Raw genomic sequence first — 20,392 nt, forward strand, 5'->3', positions numbered from 1 at the left:
CTATCGTTACTAAATTATACCTAGAGTAATCAGTATATATATATATATATATATATATATATATATATATATATATATATATATATATATATATATATATATATATATATATATATATATATATATATATATATATATATCAAAAGGGGGAAATTCGTGGACAAGACACTCAAGAAATATGGAGGCAAACCGCGGACACGTATATATATATATATATATATATATATATATATATATAGTCCAACAAGAGTGGCGTTCAAATAATTTTTTGGCATTTCCTTTGAAGTTCAGTGATGTGAGAATTATGTGCTATGTGAATATTATGACCGGCAAAAATTATATACGATCATATGTCGCATAAATTAAATACCTAAATATTCACTTGATTATATTTTTTGTTATTCTTCAAAAATTTCTTCATAATTTGATTTATTTGAAATAATTATAAATCATACATAAGGATGCAATCCACCCTTATATGGGGGTAATTTACTCCTGTGACTTTTTGCTGACAAAAGCCTTCCCATCGAATTATTTCCATCAAACTTCATGACTATATCTCTCCTTTCATGTTATTTTTACCATCAATCAGAAGAGTGAACTAGCTTTTCGAAGTTTAGGTTAATCTAGGCTAAAGCCTCGAATTTACCTATTCCTTTCGGGGGTTGTGTAAGAAAAACAAGAGTAGGTAAACCACCATCAAAAGGGGTAGCAACATTTTCATTGGTGGCAGTAATAACATACTATTAATAGAGCTTTGAAGGCCTCAATCAGCATATCATGAAAAAGTACTGGAGTGAACTACCTTCCGAGAGGAGTAGATTCAATTCTGCTCATCGGCGGGCAATAGAAACTTATCAAAAGCTTATGAGAAACATTGGGAAGCTCTGGATCGGGAAAAAATATTTTGAAAAATCACAATAGTAAACTACACTCATATAAGAGTAGGTATAGGCGGTAACAGGTCAGAAAATTATCCAATTAACTACACTCCATGCTTAGTAGAAACATCTGGTATACACAGAGGTCGAAAACCGAACATAGGATCGTCTTCCAAACGGCAGTGTATGCAACCCAAGAGTGAAATTATACTGGATGTCTGGACTTTCAGAAATCATATACTTAGGTAACGGAAAAGCTGATGTGTTTGCTATATTCAGTTTCATATATATTATTGGCCCTGAACCAGCTGTGGAAATGGGTCGATGAAGAAACTTGAAGATTATTGGGAAAACATCTAGGAACACCTCAACTGTAGGCATGCAACAATGGAATAGAGGCAAGCAAAGTAATTTATGGACAATATGAAAAACATCCAACGAAGCACTTGGGAGTAAAAACGCAATAAGTCTATAAGGCTGCAGTTTTTTCGGAGACATGGAAAACATTAAAAAATCGGACGTCTCCCTAGTAGATTTGGCGTCCACCAGTTACATTTTTGCATTTAGTTTTTTCTAAGGTATTCATAAATTTGTTCTCTGGGCCTTCCAGGCTTTTTGATAACTGATGTCTAATGTTAATAACTTACTAGGACCCAGTGTCAGTTCAGAAGAAGAAAAACGCTGGGAATCGGAAACGGACCATATTTTTCTTAATATCCGACAAGATATACAGCTGCCGGACTAAGTCATATCCGACCCAAACTTCACGCAGATCGGTTTCTCCCACCGGCCATGACTCAGACAAGTAGCTGTATAATAAATACCTACCTATACAATTTGCATGAAATTTTAATTAATCTGAGAAAAGTAAGCTTAATTATGTCTTTGACTTTTTTGGAGCGAATGAATATTCTTATTTCTCGCATTAAATCAAATGACTTTTCGAGGACTCTCAACAGTTGAATAATCACAAACTTCGTAGGAAGGGAAATAAGAAAGCCAAGGTATTAATGCAACTTTAGAAAATAGTTTTCATTTATTCAAACGTATAATATAAAAAAATTTGTGATGTAAGGAGGTGAAAGAATTCAACATTTACATGATGATATATTACCTATTAAAAATTATTAATATGGTATTTATAATTTGATGAACAAAAATATTGAAGTTTTAAAAATATATGAAATGTTTTGGATTTTTTCTGAAATTTTTGTTATACATTTTGTTCAATTTGAATTATTACAGTTTTGTTTTTTTTTCATGGTTTTAGACTATTTATAATTAGAATTATTTCAATAATACGTCTTATGTCAAATATTTCCTATACTTTTCATATAGTTATATAGCGGCTAGGTATATCATCTGCCAAGGAGAAATGTTTATCATCAGTCAATTTTTTTTTATCGTATATAACTACTACAGTTATTAACTAATATCTATATATTACCAGCCTGTTGAATATGATTTTGAAAATAATTTTGATTGATTTTAGAATAATTTTTCAAATAAGTTTTAAAAAAATTCAAAGTATCCAGTTATCGGGCTATGTCTCGAAATGATAACAATATTTGTCTTTTATTATCACATTTCGACGAGTTCATTTGAATGAGAACTTTTTCGGTTCCATAACGAATGTTTGTAGTACAAACTAAATAGAAAAAATCGGTTTTTATGCGATTCAATGTAAGTAGGTATTTATGTGAATGTAGTTGTTTCGAGAGTTTTTTTTTTTAGTTTGTATCTGAAAGATACACAATCATAATCATATTTTGAATATAGTGTTTTATTGTAGTTTTTTTTCCATCATTTGGAAGTTTCCCACATTTTTGGGTTAATAATGGAGAAGTAGAAAGCCAAAACGCTTGTTTCCCGAAAAAAATATTTTCTTCTAAGAATATTCCCTTTTCAATTCTAGGTTTTGAGTATAATGATGTGGGAGAAAAATTAATAACAATCAATTACGATAAATAATGATAGGTTACGCAACATAATGAAGGATTTCACGAATTTTGGACGAGTTAATCTGGATAGGGGGGAACGTTTCGAAGACAATTCACGAGCTTTCCACTGTGGCGGTGAGAGATATAAAGAGCAGTTCAGTGTTTCAAGTTGACTTCTTGTCTTTGAATGAAGTTGTTAATGTTTTAAGTGTACCAGACTTTTTAAAAACTAGGAGCCATTTAAGTGCTGTTTGGTGAATACACGAGCAAATAATTACGATGATATGGTAGCAACATAAAGAAGAATAGGAACAGTGGCATAACAACTTCCTTTTTTCAATTGTAATACCTTGTATATGAGTCAATTTTTGGATTCTTTATAATTCTATATAGACATATTTCATGTACGATATCCTATAGGTACCTATCTTCAAATTATTCGAATTGCCTACAACAAACTCAAAAACGAATAAGCCATATTCCTTGATAATTCAAAAAACAAAAACCTCAATGTTAATGTAGGAGGTATTCAAAATGCTCGCCGTAAAAGTCTTGGCAATGTCCTAATACTAAATAGAAATGTCTTTTAATGTTACTTAACATCTCAGATGTTATTGCAAGCGTTATTGGTCTTCTCACGCTATCTTAGTCGAAGGGTTTAATTTTGTGTACTATACTTTTGTAATGACTTCAGATTAGGGGTTATCGTGCTGGTCATTTCATCGATCCTCGCCTGCTTATACACCGATTTTGAAATATTCGGTTAGGGTACCCCCTTGGGGTCATTTTGCAAATGATGAACTCGTTAGTGAAATTTTGTTTATAATAAGATGTTTAGAAATATTATAATGTAAGCACTTCAACTCCTTCCTATGTAAAATATTTTGATGAAAATACTCATCGATCTACAGAGATCCAACGTACTTCGGCATTCCATTCACAGATCTAAGCGCATACTAATTTACATTAGGTAACAATTTTTGGTCCATCTATCAACATAAGTATCCAAAATAGGGTCAATAAAGATAATTCTAAAAAACTTGAAATCACTTCTGTTTGTTTCGTCAGCTTTGATCTTAAAAAGTGTATGAAATTATTTCCATCCTCATTTATTTATAACAGTCGAGTGAGTTTATCCAGCGAAGAATTCACACATTGGTATCATTTGAAATATAGTCTGCGAAAACGCATTTAGTATGCGTAATCATCTGATTATGTCCAATATATAAGTCTGATAAGTTTTATACCGTTGAGTAAAAAAACTTTAAAATGATGAATGAGTTATCTGTATGTTCCGGAAATAACCACTTCTTGACCGCTACTAACTAGAATTTCTAACACCGGTTACTTTTGAAACAAGACCGTTGTGTCATTACTTGTCAAGTCTGTTATTTTCGAAGTGGAAACTGGAAATTATACACAGTGAGCATACATTTTCTAATTACTAATATTTTACTAATTAAAATGAATATTGAAGTTGGCTACTTCTTTTCAAGAGACACTTCTTAGTATTGAATATTACTGGAGTTTTTTCCCAACACCAAGTAGTTATTTTTACACCTCGACACGTGTTTCGATCACCAAGTGATCATCTTCAAGAGGAAGATAAAACTGTAGTTTCTAGTTTTATCTTCCTCTTGAAGATGATCACTTGGTGATCGAAACACGTGTCGAGGTGTAAAAATAACGATTTGGTGTTGGGAAAAAACTCCAGTAACTCCAGTAAAACTCCAGAAACTAGTAGTTTCTAGTTTTATCTTCCTCTTGAAGATGATCACTTGGTGATCGAAACACGTGTCGAGGTGTAAAAATAACGATTTGGTGTTGGGAAAAAACTCCATTAATATTCATTACTACACCAAAGGTTCCAAACAGTACATCATAAGTACTCCTTAGTATTGATGAATCGTCGCCGAGGAAGATGAAAATTACAAAGGACATTGAAGAATTTCGTGAACTGACGATCAATATCATTACTATTCTTATGATAAAATAAATGAATGAGTGATTGTAAAAAATGGATCCAATTTTTTTTGAGATTTTGAGTTACATCTTTGTGTTCTCTAAGAGTGGATGCACATTTTCTGCCATAACTCAATTCTTGTCATCCTCCGACCTCCAAACTTAAATTGAGGTTAGCTTAAATTTTAGTGCATGATTTGTGTATCATTGTGTAAACAAGTACTGAGTGATTAGTGTCTATTTCGCAGAATGGATTCAACTGGATCTTCCTTTTTTTATCCCAAGTGGGAATGGACCACTCCTAAACAACCAGTGAACCTTTTGACCGGATAGCCCCTATAGTTCAGGCCATTACATGAAGAATAATAAGAAGAGGGAGTTGTCGAAAGTCAAAGTTGGTGATTTTTCATATTTCTTCAACAAACGCAAACGAAATCCATTTCCAAGACATTTCTTTGGTACTTTGGATATATGAGAATTAAATATTTGCTGAAAACATCGTGAATATGACGGTGATTAATAAAGTAAGAAATATAAAGTTTTTATAATCAAATATATCTTAAAGTAGAGATAATTCTTTTGTTATTTTCAAAATGTCATATATATGCCTTTCTTGGAATAAAAATTTTCGTTAACATGGGACAAGGAGTCTCATTGAAACATTCAAATGGTTCACCAAGAAAAAAGAAACGCATATCAATTATACAAAATGATATCCAAGATTCTGAAAAACTTGGAGATACTCTTACCAATACTCAAGTACTTGCACCTGCCCTTAGCTATAGTTCGAACTAATATTTTCATATTTAATATTTACAGATGGAGATTGACGGTGCCACTAAAGGTGAAGGCTTCAGGTCTTACTACATAACTAAGATAGAGGAGTTACAACTCATAGTTGCCGAAAAAAGCCAAAATTTACGTCGTCTACAAGCACAAAGAAATGAACTAAATGCAAAAGGTTGTATGATTCATTATACATCGCATTCTATTATCTTAATGATGATCATAACTGGCCTCTCAAAATAGCCTCAGTAATCTTATTCAAAAGTTGCTATTGCTTCTGATTTTTCTATTATAAAGTTTAAAGATGCTTCATGAAATGGTCATTTGAAAAATTAATATTTTTAACTAATTTTCAATCTAATCGTATTCGACCTTCTTTAACTATTTTGAAATCAATTAATTAGAATATTATATTATATAGTTCGAATGTTGAGAGAAGAATTAATGCTGCTTCAAGAACAGGGGAGTTATGTTGGTGAAGTAGTTAAACCAATGGACAAAAAGAAAGTCCTCGTTAAGGTGCATCCTGAAGGAAAATTTGTAGTAGACATTGACAAAAACATTGACATTAATGATGTGACACCAAACTGCCGAGTTGCATTGAGGAACGAGAGTTATACTTTACATAAAATTTTACCTAATAAAGTAAGTATCAGATGCTAATCCTTATGTGGGGTCACCATGTTTCTGAACCTATCATCATGAATTATTTGTTTCTTTTTAGGTCGATCCCCTTGTATCTTTGATGATGGTTGAAAAAGTACCTGATTCAACTTACGAAATGGTGGGAGGCTTAGATAAACAAATAAAAGAAATCAAAGAGGTTATTGAATTACCTGTGAAACATCCTGAACTATTCGATGCCCTTGGTATAGCACAGCCCAAAGGGGTGCTTCTTTATGGACCACCAGGTGAATTGATAATTCTAGTTTGTTAACTTGGGTAAAAACTTTGAAATTGTACAGAAAAAAATATTTTCTATTATTGGATGTTTTTTAAAATTACAATGAATTTATGGTAACTGTACTGGCTTTCACTGGATCTCTGCTTTTTTTCTGAGGTGAACCAGTCTCTAAAACTTTTTACCACTCTAATTTTTGACATCTTATTTTATAGAATATGCAAGAATTTTATAAGATTTAACAAATAATGATATTTTAAAAAATGGTCAAATTCTATTAGTTCAAGAACAGATTACATGTTTGTAAAAATGCTTAGTAGTATCAATCGCAGATGTAGTATTTTATGACTTTATCATTTTAGAACTATTTCAGTGGTCGCTTATATAGTACTGAAAAAAACTTTTCAGTTATCAGCCTGCAGAAAATGTATCTGTATGGTTTGAAAGGAATACCTATAAAACTTACAAAGTCCTATTTAACTAACAGATGGCAGAATGCTATCGAGATGAGTCCTACTGGAGAATTGTCCTACTGAAAAATGACTGTCATTATAGGGGTCATTCTTTGTTGAATCAACACTTATACTAAACCTCACTATCTCAGAATTTGATGAAACTTTTGCGCATTTGTATATTTTATATAGACTAAAAAATTTATAAAGTTTTAATTTTTTATGTTGACCCATTTTTGAATCATAGCTATTTTCTAGTTTCTAAAATCACCTGAAATTGTACAGCAGGCATTTACTCTAATTGCAATTACTCGACTCTTAATTATATGCAATACATGAGGTTTCAAAAAAGGTATTTTTTATTCTCAGGAGTATTCCACTGTATCGACAAGCTATGTGCAAGTTTTCAAAATAGAGTTGTGATGGGTTCTAAATTAAAACTATTTGAATTTAATTGTAACTTCCAAAATTTCAACTTATATATTAAAAACTTGAAAAGTAAAGAAAAACAGGAACACTCTTATATGAAATTATATATGCCACTCAATACAAAAATTATTTTTTTCATCTGTGCCATTGCCTTGATAACTTCAATTAATTTTGAAGCTGAATCTGTTTTTCCATTAACCAGCTGTCGCAACCAGCTGAATGGAACTGTTTGTCATAGTTTTACCAACTACTGAAGCCAAAAATTATATAATAATACTAAAAATGGTTAACTAGTGTTGTAAAACCAGTTCCATATTATATCTATATGAGATGTTCTCACATATTTCATAGAGGTATGCACCGAAGTAAAAATCATCTCCAGATATTAAACGACTATAAAGCTTGTTTGAAGATGTTTGACAATGTTTTGTGATGTATTTCATCAGTTCGGACTTCCATTTTCTGATATAATATAAATTGATTTGAAATTTCTGAAAAAAAATTAAAAAGATTAACCGTAAATGACAATATTACAAAGAAATAACATTCAAGCAACAACCAAAAAAAAATAAAATATTGAAATATTAATGAAAGCTAAAAATTGAAAAATATTATTAACAAAAAATGAAAAATATAAATGAAAAGATTCCAAACCAAGTTACGTCACAACGTTTTGATTGTTAGTATCCACAATCGTCTTCGATTTATCACCCGAAGATGATTGTGGATACTAACAATCGAAACGTCGTAACGTAACTTGGTTTGGAATCTTTTAATTTTAATTTTTAATTTTTTGTTGATAATATTGTTTAATTTTCAGCTTTTATTAATATTTCTATTTTTTTTTTGTTGTTGCTTGTATGTTATTTCTTCGTAATTTCAGTTTTCTGTTTAATAAAATTGTCATTTTCGGTTAATCTTTTTAATTTTTTTTCAGGAATTTCAAATCAATTTATATTATATTAGACAATGGAAGTCCAAACTGATGAAATAGACCATAAAGTTATCTGCTACGGGAAGAAGATCAACGAATATGAATCACTATGTGCAGGGAATCTTGAAAAGAGTTTTATGGAAAAAGACAATAAAAAAACTTAGAGAAGAATGTGAAGCAGAAGATACATATTTAAACAAAATACAACGTAGGATTCAAAATCAATAAACGTTATCTTGGATATCTTGAAAAGTAGCAGATGAGAAGGGGTTTTTTCTTTTTTAAAATCTTGATTAACATCATAAATAAATTGAAACGATATTGATGACTTTGGTTCTTTTCAAATATGTTCAGAATAATTCTGAATTCACTAAATTTAAAAGAATATAAATAAACCATTAAAAGGTCAACTTGGACCGACAGAATAGTATCTAATGTGATTGTATTTCATATATTTATAAAATTGCAATTGCGTCCATATGTTCTAGAGAATCAGTTAAAATCTGAAAAACAATGAATTTTCTTTACATTGTAATTCATATATTTGTAAAAGTTGTTTTCTTTTATTGGTTTAACTGCCTTTTTTTATCTAAAACTTAATTTTTACTATAAAAAGTGGTCTAGAACTAGCTCAGCTAGAGCTAAAATTAACTTAAAAATGGATAAATAATTTAGCCAAATAGGATGCAAATACTAACTATTGTAGTTTGTAAAATAAACACACATTCTGATCTAAATTTATTCATAAACAGCACCAAAACAGAAATTGCATATAAATGTAGAACATATAGGATACAAATAAAGTCAACTAATTACAAAACATTCTTGAAAAAAAATTGATTTCAACAAATTTTTGAAAGAATAGAAGAATTCCTCAGGTTACTTATTGGTGTTTTACCATTAAACAAAGAAATTTAAAGACAATATTTGTAAACCAATCTTAATACACTTGGTATATATGGTAAGTCAAGGAAAATAAGTCGAACAAGCATTACGTTCAGTGAACATAGTCAAAAACATATGAATAAAGGATTATACTCATAACAATTGACAACATCAAGATAAAATGAACATATAAATATATATTGTTTTAAAATTATTCATCATGCCTTACAGTATTAAAAATACAAAAAAAAAAAAATTGCAAGCAATATGTGTTGTATGAATCGATATTGATTGAAAAGTAACAAACAATATATTATTATTATAATTATTATTAAATAGTGAGTGTAAGTTGCTTGAGAGATCGTCATTTAAAAAGTCCTAGTGCCTATAGTAGAATTTTTATAGTTGTGGGTTCTCAACATTGTGAATTTTTAAATCATTTTTAACCCTTTTAAATTCATGATTTCTTGAAATATCCAATGTGTAGAGTTGTTTTTTACAAACACTCTCTGATGCCTCATGATTGAAGATATGTTGGTTTCCTGAGAGAGATTTCTATCTTATTATACCAATATATGAGCTAGATGACTGGCTATGTTAGGTTGCAATAATTTTCATTTGTAACTCGATTGAGGAAGATTGGTAGTCATATAATTAATACAAGTTGAACTTGTATATGCATTTCCATATTGAATATACTGGTTGCACCTACATAATTATTACTAAGTTGGTGTGAATTGATAGTATCTAATAGAAGCTTGGTATTATTATTACTCTTTATTAGCAAATAATGCTCTTCATAGTACAGTCACTTATGAAATACAAAACAAAACAATATAAAAATAGAGACAAGTCACATTGTAAAAAACAAGAAACTAGAAAATAAGACGAATTATTGATGATTATTACTACTTGAAATATATTCACTACATTTTCTTTTGAATGAAGTTAATGAATGACAAATTTTTATATGACTTGGCAAATTATTAAATGCAATCAGACCAGAACTATACAACGAGTCACAACATATATGTTCTCGGTTAATATAAAAATTTCCAATTCTATTTCTAGTGGAGTGTGTATGAATACTACTTGTGTCAGTTAACTGATCACTCAGATAATTTGGCAACATATTGTGTTTAATTTTTAATATAAAAATTAGCATATTCAGTGTTATCCTTTGTTTAGCAGACATAAGAGACAGTGTTTCCAACATGTATTCCACATATGTACATTTATTACAACTTAATATTCCCCTTATGGATCTGTTTTGAAGCTTCTGTAGTCTGTTTAGATTTTCATTGCTCAGAAAATAGAGTAATGTACTGCAATAGTCAAAGTGGGGTGCTGTTATTGATTTATAAATTGTTAATTTTGCATATTCACTTATTTTATTTTTCAATCTATATAAAAGATAAATTTTCGTGGCTAGTTTCTTCTGAATATAACTACAGTGTGCATTAATATATCAAATCCCTACGAACAATTACGAAATTAGAACAGTCAATAGCTACTTTGAGTGATTCAGTCAAGTGATTAATAAATATATTAACATTGCCATTTGGTAGTCTATTTCCTGAGACTATAGCAACTTTACAGTCATTTACTTTATAAATGATTGAGGTAATTTCAATTTCACATTCGACTGAAAGAACTTAAATAGGATCAATTTCAGAGAAACTTTGGTCTTTTTTGGCGAGTATGAGAGTACCCTTATATATATGACTTTTTGCATCCAGTGTTCGGACAGTCACAGAACATCAACATCGTACGTTTTCACAAACAACTCAACTGAGGAATGACTTTTCAAAAAAACCTTGCACATTTACATGATAAAATTTTATGGAGGAATCACTAATTATGCTTTGGCAAGAAAACTTAACAGTTTCAATTATGTTTGATGCAGGAAACAATTTCTGCTAATCCGCAAGTTCTATTATTTCCAACAAATTTAGTGCTCCCACAAAAAACTCTAAAAAACCATACAAGCACACCATACAAACAGGAGGCGACAAAATAGGAGGTAAAAACTACATACAGATACCTGAAGTAAAACACAAAAAAGAAGCAAGAGCACCCACATAGCAAAAATTCAAGTTGGACAAAGCAACTCTGATATCTTTCAAATACAAACCAGGCAGAAACAAGATGAAATATTAGATAAACTACAGAGAAAGGAGAAATGGATAATAATTTCACATTGGTACAAAGAAGGAAAAAATAGTATATGACGGGAAACAGCAAAGGGAGTGAAGACCTTCATGGACGTGAAAAAGCCCAGACGAAATTAAGGCTGAAAACAATGAAAAGTATGTCGGAGAGCGAATCCGATCCAAAAATATTAGTGTTACAGAACTAACAACTCGAAGCACAAGCTATGATGACCAATCATTCATGGTAGGTGTAGAATCTCAATTTAAACAGCAAGTTTATGAGAGCAGTTTTTGGCCAACAAACATACAATACAACCCATTCAATTTCAGTCTAGAGCGCCACTTGCTGAATGAAAGTAGCCTTAATGGAGGAAACCGAAACCAACCAACTTTTTTTTTATGACGTTCGAAAGAGCAAACCACAGTACACTCAAAAACATCTATAGAGGCAGCACCACTTCAAACACCGATAATATGGTACCATGGGAAGTCCTGTATGATTATTACATCAAAAACAGCTTCATGTAGGAACCATTTGTCAATATCGGCATAATGACATTACCTTGTCTATATATTTTTTTCTATAATTGTACATAATATGGGTAAAAATGATTATTTCACAGCAAGAAAGGATATCATCCACTACCATAACAGCACTATGTATAAATTAAGTGATATAGATAAAATACTTTGTCTAATTTCCACTTACTTAATGTATTCATATTGATACGACCAAGGTTTCGGTTTTTCACCATTCTCAAGAATCCTAATGTTGAGATACTCTGTTACTCCACTACATGGAAAATTTTGTTAAAGGATTTGGATTTAAAACCTTATAAGATACAGCTGGTGCAAGAATTGAAGCCACATGACCTCCCACAACGTCTAACATTTGGTGAATGGGCGATGGCAAAGTTGGAGGAAGATCCACATTTTTATCGAAAAATTGTGTTCAGCGACGAGGCTCATTTCTGGTTGAATGGATACGTTAACAAGCAAAATTGCCGCATCTGGAGTGAAGACCAGCCACAAGCATTGCAAGAGCTACCGATGCATCCCGAAAAAGTCACTGTTTGGTGTGTATTATGGGTCGGTGGCATCATCGGGCCGGGCCGTACTTCTTCAAAGACGACAATGGCCGGAACGTCACTTTGAATGGCGAGCGCTACTGTGTGATGATTAACGACTTTTTGTTGCCCAAAATGGAAGAATTGAACATGCCTGACTTGTGGTTTCAACAAGGCAGTTCCAGATGCCATATGGCACGCGAAACAATGATTTTTTCAAATTTTTTGTGTTGTTTTGAAAATCTTATACGTCTTAAAAAATCACCCGTTACATACGTTTCATCTATTACTCCGGCAAACATCTTCAGGGGTGTATGCTGTGACTTCGAAAGACATCTTCAGTGGTGTCGGTGCAGCCTTAAGATGTCTGTTGCAGTAGTAGATGTAATGTTTGGTAATACAAGTTCTCTCTAATAGTAACTCTGGCTGTGAAAGCATATTTATAATAGCTCTAATGAGGTAATAATAATACCAAAAACATAAGATCTATTGGTATTGTTTCAAACAAACCGTGCAATAAACTACCACACACTTCACAAAAAACTAATCTACAAAATGTTTTTTTCTCAATTCCAGTACATTGTATATTATTATGATTTTATTTATTATTACTAAGACTTTAGAAGTTCATTTTTGGTTATTTTTCTCTATAATTGAACATTGAATTTATAAGTAAGTTCGACGTCATCTTACCTTATATATGGGATCAACAGATAACTCAATCCTCGGATATCATAGATAAACGAGGCTCCCCAAGGTAATCAGTTGCAAAGCTAAGCTTGTACATCGACCGCCAACAAGATTCGACCTCTATCTTTTACTGCACTAACATAATTCATTCATGATTCCACACCAGACAGCGCTGTTTTGACCAGCCATAGGTTTCATCAGTGATGCTAGGCTAAACCACAAATGCGTTGCTGGACTTAACTGTCCTTAAAGGACAAGCCTGAGTAAGTAAGATCGACGACACGGTGTTGTGAAGCTCACTTTGCAACTGACCACCATGGGGAGCCTCATTTAATTTCGATATCAGAGGATTGAGTTCTCTGTTAATCTCACATCTTCTTAAGGAAAGACATTTATGTTTCAGCCTAGCATCACTGATAAAACTTATGGCTGGTCGAAACAGCAATGTCTGGTTTCGAATCATAAATGCATTGTATTTGTTCTGGTTTTCAATTATAATTTATGGTGAAAATGAATGATTGAAATTCACCTTGAAAACAAATTTCAATTGTGAATATCAGAAAGTAACGAAGAGTACAAATTTTCCTAAATAAAAATTGAAATATATTCTTATAAACAAAGGTTAACCAATAAATTGATGGATCTAGTCGTTATTACGTGGTAGGAGGTCATCATGAAAAATGAGAAAAAAACTTCCAATGTTTTTGTACCAGTAGTATTTGTAACTAACGTTACTGTAGTTTCGTCCCACGAGGACATTTTCAGACTAATACAATAAAGGTTAACTATTTACTTATTACAGGAACTGGGAAAACTCTTCTTGCTAGAGCTGTTGCTCACCATACGGAATGTACTTTTATTCGTGTATCTGGTTCCGAGTTAGTTCAAAAATTCATTGGAGAAGGTTCTCGCATGGTGCGTGAACTATTCGTTATGGCCAGGGAACATGCTCCTTCTATCATATTCATGGATGAAATTGATTCTATTGGATCATCTCGAATTGAATCAGGTATGATTGTATTTTGTGACAAATGTGGCAGTAAAACTGAATAACTTCTAAAATATACAAGGCTGAGATGAGAGTTCTTTGCCTTTTCTTAACTTTAAACTTAGTTTCAATTAGTAAAATTTGATTTTAGTGCTAGGTTGATGTAGCAAAGTTTTACACATTATTTTATTTTCCTGTTATTTTGATGGCCAATTAGATTTGATTCTTAAAAATCAAACTAAAATTTGGTATAGTTTTAGCTCACACTAACATTAGTGGACTTTTGCCTAAATGGTACATAATGAAGAGTCAGAGTTTATAATTACATTTTTCAAACCTTTTAAAATATAGTAATAACATTTTCTGGTTTTTAAGGTTCTGGTGGTGATTCTGAAGTGCAGAGGACCATGTTGGAACTCCTTAATCAACTAGACGGTTTTGAAGCTACCAAAAACATCAAAGTCATTATGGCTACGAATAGAATCGATATTTTAGACCCTGCACTACTTAGGCCAGGCAGAATAGATCGTAAAATTGAGTTTCCTCCACCGAATGAGGAGGCAAGGTTGGATATTCTGAAGATCCATTCTCGAAAAATGAATCTAACTAGAGGAATAAACTTGAGGAAGATTGCTGAGCTGATGCCTGGGGCAAGTGGAGCAGAAGTTAAGGTAATACAACTATAGTCCATTTTCAAGTCTTTCCATTATTTTATCCTACTTTTAAGAGTAAAAAGTAACCTAAAAACCTAACATAATACAAAATTTGTCCTAACAACAATACTTACATAATATTCCTGTATGGGATATTATGAATATATATTTATTAAGAATGAACCTTATCTTCAAATTTTACAATTAAATTTATCTGAAGGCAATTATTGCCCAATTTATTTATAGAATTGAATGACCGTTTTGCGAATGTAACTAAAAATAGTACATTACCTATCATGGTCCAAATTCGATAAATATTATTTTCAAAAAATCTTAAGATAAAGAGTATATCAATTTAAAATCATGTTCGATTTATTCCAAAGTAATTTAATCAATCTTTAATTATTATTGATTCTATTGGAAATCATGATCACCCACTATAATAATGATTTCCTATTACATAAATAATAAATATTGAATTTTGATCAAAAAATGAAATCACATTTTACACACAAATTAATTACTATATCAATATGTTTAAATACATTTTTTTTTAATTCTCCATATACCCTTTTTCAAGCAGAGAAAGATGTTGATTTCTTGTCTCATGATATAATTTTAAGAGTTTCAGCAAGTACCCTCCAGTTCACAAAATATGAGATCCCTATGAGTTGAGAAAAAATACTTGAACCAAAAAACGAGACCCCATGTAAAAATAAAAAACTACTAAAAGCAGAAGATGAAATTATTAGTAATCCGTACACACATAACACTGGCTGACGAGGCAAATAATAGAATTAAAATAGCACTTGCAGCCAAAGATCTAATAGATGTGCTGCAGTTTGGTCAGTCCATGTTAGAAGTTGCGGTCATAAAAGCAGAAAATGATTCTAGGGCTACTTGAATATTACAGACAAAAAAAAAGGAAACTGTACAAATATGAATGTGTTAGACTAGTGACTATCTAGAGCATATTGCAAAGAAGCAGAAGATTACTTATAGTGATCATTGGATTTTGTCTCTTTTTATGTATGCTCTATGATTACCTTTATTACCTATATTTCAAAATATGAAATTAACTTTCCTTTGTATATTAAAAATATTTTTGGACACAAACCTATTTAATAGTTGAAATGCATAAGTAGAAATAAAGATACTTTTTGCCAAGCATCCTTTAAGGGTTTTGCATACATAAGAAGCTTTTGTTACACCACTATTTTAAATGAACTATACATTGTTAATATATGATTTGGACTATAGGGAAATTGCAGAAACACGTTCATTGAAAACAATATCTTAACACTAACATCTATCTATCTCTACAAATTATTTATATATACCCATCAGAATGCTAAAAATATGAACAGTAACAGTGACTACCATGAATATGATACCAGACAGAAGAATTACTTCCATTTGCACCACTTGCAAAGAAAGCAACATATAAAGAGCCCTCTATATGCTGGAGCACATTGGTTCAATCTTTTGCCTGAAGACTTTAAAGTAATTACCAATACAAAACATTTCAAACTATCTTTGAAAAAGTTTCTCATCCGCCATGCCTTCTATTCATTAGACGAGTATAAACAACTTAGCGACTAGGCAGTTATGTTTCAATGTATTTTAACATGTGTTTATTTTTAAATATTTCATATTTTATTTTATTCTTATTATTCTTAATTAATTTGTAACGACTAGGATGTTTGTTTTTCTCAATGTTTATATCCAATGAGAATTTTTTCTCTCTTTATGTACTGTGACTTATCTCATGTTGTAAGGCAACCATAAGAGATTAAATAAATATCTATCTATCTATCTATATGCCAATTATAGAGGTTTTCCCGCATTCTCGCGAAAAGTGCGTTGAAAATACCGAAATAAATTATTTGAAAAAGTTGCTTATAAATCGATTTTTACCCTACATACTCTACATACATTTCAACCCAAAATTCGAAATTTTAATTTTCATATGCAAGTCCAATTTTCAATTGGTGGTTCCGAATAAGAAGTACAGAAATGATAAAATTGTCAAAATCAATGAAATGATGATAATTTTATTAGTCTTTAAAAACACACAGTTTTTAGACACTTCAATAGAATTGCTAAAATAAGTTTGAGAGGATAAGATTCGTCAATGCAGTTTCTAAAAAATGCTTGTAGATACATTAGATTTACAAAAAAATACAAGTTAATAAGATAAAATTCCAATCTTATAAAAATTTACTAAAATGTAAAGCCATGAGTATTTTACAAATTATAAATCATATAACTGACATATGAATAAATTGAAATAACTAAAATTGAAAATTATTATTTTATCAAATGTAAGTTAATCAAATTTAGACTTCTTTACTAGCCTGTCTCCAATTCTGAGGAATTTGTCAATTTCCTATTGAATATGATTGGTTGTGAATTTGCCTATTCTCATTTCTATATTATAAATAACTCCTTATTTTCGTAGATTCTTATTAAGAACGATTAATTGAAAATCGGACTTGAATCAACAAAAAAAAAATTGGAATTTTGCATTGAAATTCTGTATTTAGGGTCAAAATCGATTTCTAAGCAACTTTTTCAGATAACTTATTTTGGTATCATCAACGCGAAGCAAAATATCAAGAATTTGCTCTTTTTGCAGGAAAGCAATAGGCTTGTTTTAAGGCTTGTACTCGGGATAAGTATTGCGAAAAGTGAGGTCCATGAAGATCTATGCCTGTACCATAAATCAAATATCTGCTTTCAAAAATGACTAAAATACAGGGGTGTTTTCATCTTGAGTGTGTCACACTGTAAATATATGAATCACTAAGTTATTTACAAACAATACAACCATCTTTATTGTGGATTCAATTCTGTCAAAAAAGCAAAGTTTTCATCTGATTAGAAGTTCATACATTAATGTTAAAATTTTCAAAATAGTCTTTACAAATCTCTTGTTGAAGAAAGAAGTGTAATCAATATCTTATCATAATATTTGTATAATAAACGAATGTAGGAAATTTCTAGATAATAATAAAACCCTGGTTCAAAAACTTTGAAAAAAAATTCACCAATTGGCATTCTTCATGGGTAATGAAATCATCAATCAAATATATTTGATGAACATATAGTCTTGATTTCAATACCTAATATGCAAATACAGTGATTCTAAAACCATTAAAAAACTATCTGTGTGTATCTCACACTTAGAATTTGGATTCCTCCTCTAAGTTGGCAATTTGTTGTTTCACCTCATTGTTACAGTTTGAAAAATACAACAGTTCAAAATTCACTGAAAACCAATACATTTATTATTATTGAACAAGGTAATTTTATGAAATATACATAAGCAGGAAATATGAAAACATTACTTCTTGCACAGCTTAATAATTCATTAATTCATCATCAGGATACTCAAACATGAAATATCTTTGAAAATATATCTTAGATAAGTATAAGTAGATATGAATTGAGAAGGAAGATATTTTTTTATCAGCGATTAATTTTTAGACAAAAATTTTTTGGCTTTCTACTGCAATAATAAAAAAGTGGAAACTTCCGAAGAGAGAAGGAAAGTAATTAAGCTCAATATAAACTCCCAACAAAGATGTATAGATCAGACAAACTGGAAGAAAACACCCTCTTGAAACAACTACTTTCGCATGAACATTGAATTGCTTGAGAGAAAAAGTCTTTCAGAAACAACTACATTGAGAAAGAAAGGTTTTGGCTTTATACTTCTCAATCTTGATACAAAAAAAATGTGGGAATCTTCCAAAGAAAGGAAGAAAGAAGAAAACAATGTGAATCGCTACTTTCGCACAGGCACCGCTATGAGAGCACCTTAAATATTTTCCAGTAGTGCTTGTGTTTTGTCCTTTAAAAAAACCTCATCAGCACCTATTTAAACTTTTGAAGCCGAGAACACATGCATTTTTTCGCACAACATTATGTCTCCGATGAGGCGTCATCATTCAAACGGTTATTTGATTTTATTCCCAGTTTTCCCAATAAAAATGGAGAAGTAGAAACCAAAAAAGACTTTCTTCTCTAGAATGTTCATATTTTACAATATTTCCATACATTTCTCAACATTATTAATGCTTATTTGGTTTTTAATTTCTTTATCGATATTTCACAGGAAATAAGGTCAAGTTAAAACATTGTTTCATCATTTCAGGGAGTCTGCACTGAAGCAGGTATGTATGCACTGAGGGAGAGAAGAGTACATGTAACTCAGGAAGATTTTGAAATGGCTGTTGCTAAAGTTATGCAAAAAGATTCTGAAAAGAATATGTCTATCAAAAAGTTGTGGAAATGAACTTTTTTGTTACTGATGTTTTCTTAAGTAATAAACAGTATAATTAAAAGAAAGTATTTTATGTTTTATTTGGGAGGAAGATATTCAAAGTATATTACTCATTTTCAAGATTGACGTTCCAATCTTCTGGAAAGAGGTATATTTCAAATCAAATAAATGTTGAAAGCATATATATTCTTTCCAATCTCACATTCAAATACATTTCAGATGCAGTGTTGGGGAAAAAAATGGTAACTTGTTTTCAATGAGGATTATTTAACATGTTTTATTGAATGTTTTGGATGATTTTTTTTCTATTTTTAGTTAATATAAGTAAAGTTTTTGAAAATATTTAAAATAATGAATATAATTCACCCCAATTCAATATTCCAACAGGGATATCAGGGTCGTGGTTGTGATATTGAAGAGATATGTTTTAAATTTATTGCCAAATAAGAGGTGAATTAGAAGTGGGAAATAATAAAATGACTAATATAGTGTTGAAAATTTTGCCTTCTACAATCTGAAAAGCAAATTGTTACGGAGATCTATAAATCTGCTTTTTTCCACAAAAATGACTTAGATATCAGAACAAAATAATATTTTTAAAATATTCTAAAGCACATAAAGAACATTGCTTTAGAATGTTACTCTATAGTAAAAAAGATTTCACTTATATATTTTTTCATTGAATGGCTCGACTCAGGTGACTTAATAAAAAAAGGGGCGATTTACACCATGATTAATAGCAGCTTTGTGTATAGCAGGGTTTCCGTAGATAAAATTATTACAAATAACGTCATGAAATAGTTACCATTGATTCTATGAGAGATATTGTGAATGTTCGCAAATAACCGTGTTAGGAATCACATGTTAAAAGGTAAAATAAGATCTCGTTAGTCCTTAGCTCGCACAAGTTTCTCAACTTATGAGAGTTGTCGTTCGTATGGGGGCGACAGCTGATTAACGGAAAAACAGATTTTTTAAAACCACTAAAATCTTGAAGGATGCAGCTGTTACTACGTGGTAGGAAATCATAATGAAGAAAAGAGAAATGAAACTTTCTATGTTTCTTACCACTTTTATTTGTAACTAACGTTACTGCAGTTTCGTCGTATAAGGACATTTTCAAACTTTCAAATTTATACAATATCTTTCAAATTTATACAATATTTACTGCAGTAACGTTTGTTACAAATAAAAGGGGTAAAAAACATAGAAAGTTTCATTTCTCTTTTCTTTATCCAATAAAATGTATCGATAAAGTTGACGTCCAGTGTTGGTTTGGTGCATTTTCTTCTTCAAAACCTAAATTTTACGACCTTCAAAACAGAATATCAATTTTGGTCACCACCAAAGTGAAGCCCAAAAAATTATGTTATTTTAGTACAT

The 20,392-nt window shown here is 30.8% G+C and overlaps 1 protein-coding gene across 2 annotated transcripts; it reads left to right on the forward strand.

Annotated features, from left to right (window-relative positions):
- The first annotated feature begins 5,147 nt into the window (after positions 1 to 5,147).
- Rpt6 (26S proteasome regulatory subunit Rpt6) lies at positions 5,148 to 19,074 on the forward strand. 2 transcript variants are annotated; one of them, XM_074173980.1, is made up of 7 exons: positions 5,148 to 5,307; positions 5,603 to 5,744; positions 5,991 to 6,214; positions 6,294 to 6,480; positions 13,883 to 14,089; positions 14,444 to 14,739; positions 18,881 to 19,074. In XM_074173980.1, the coding sequence occupies exons 1-7, from the start codon at positions 5,290 to 5,292 to the stop codon at positions 19,019 to 19,021; spliced, it is 1,215 nt and encodes a 404-aa protein (XP_074030081.1). In that variant the 5' UTR covers positions 5,148 to 5,289; the 3' UTR covers positions 19,022 to 19,074. The 2 variants fall into 2 exon arrangements, with proteins under 2 accessions (XP_074030081.1, XP_074030080.1); XM_074173979.1 differs by lacking the exon at positions 5,148 to 5,307 and adding an exon at positions 5,386 to 5,542.
- Positions 19,075 to 20,392: the final 1,318 nt, after the last annotated feature.

The sequence above is a fragment of the Leptinotarsa decemlineata genome, unplaced genomic scaffold (assembly GCF_025532065.1).
Source record: "Leptinotarsa decemlineata unplaced genomic scaffold, Ldec_3_MD MMD2_tig00000505_RagTag_RagTag, whole genome shotgun sequence".
Lineage (NCBI taxonomy): Eukaryota > Metazoa > Arthropoda > Insecta > Coleoptera > Chrysomelidae > Leptinotarsa > Leptinotarsa decemlineata.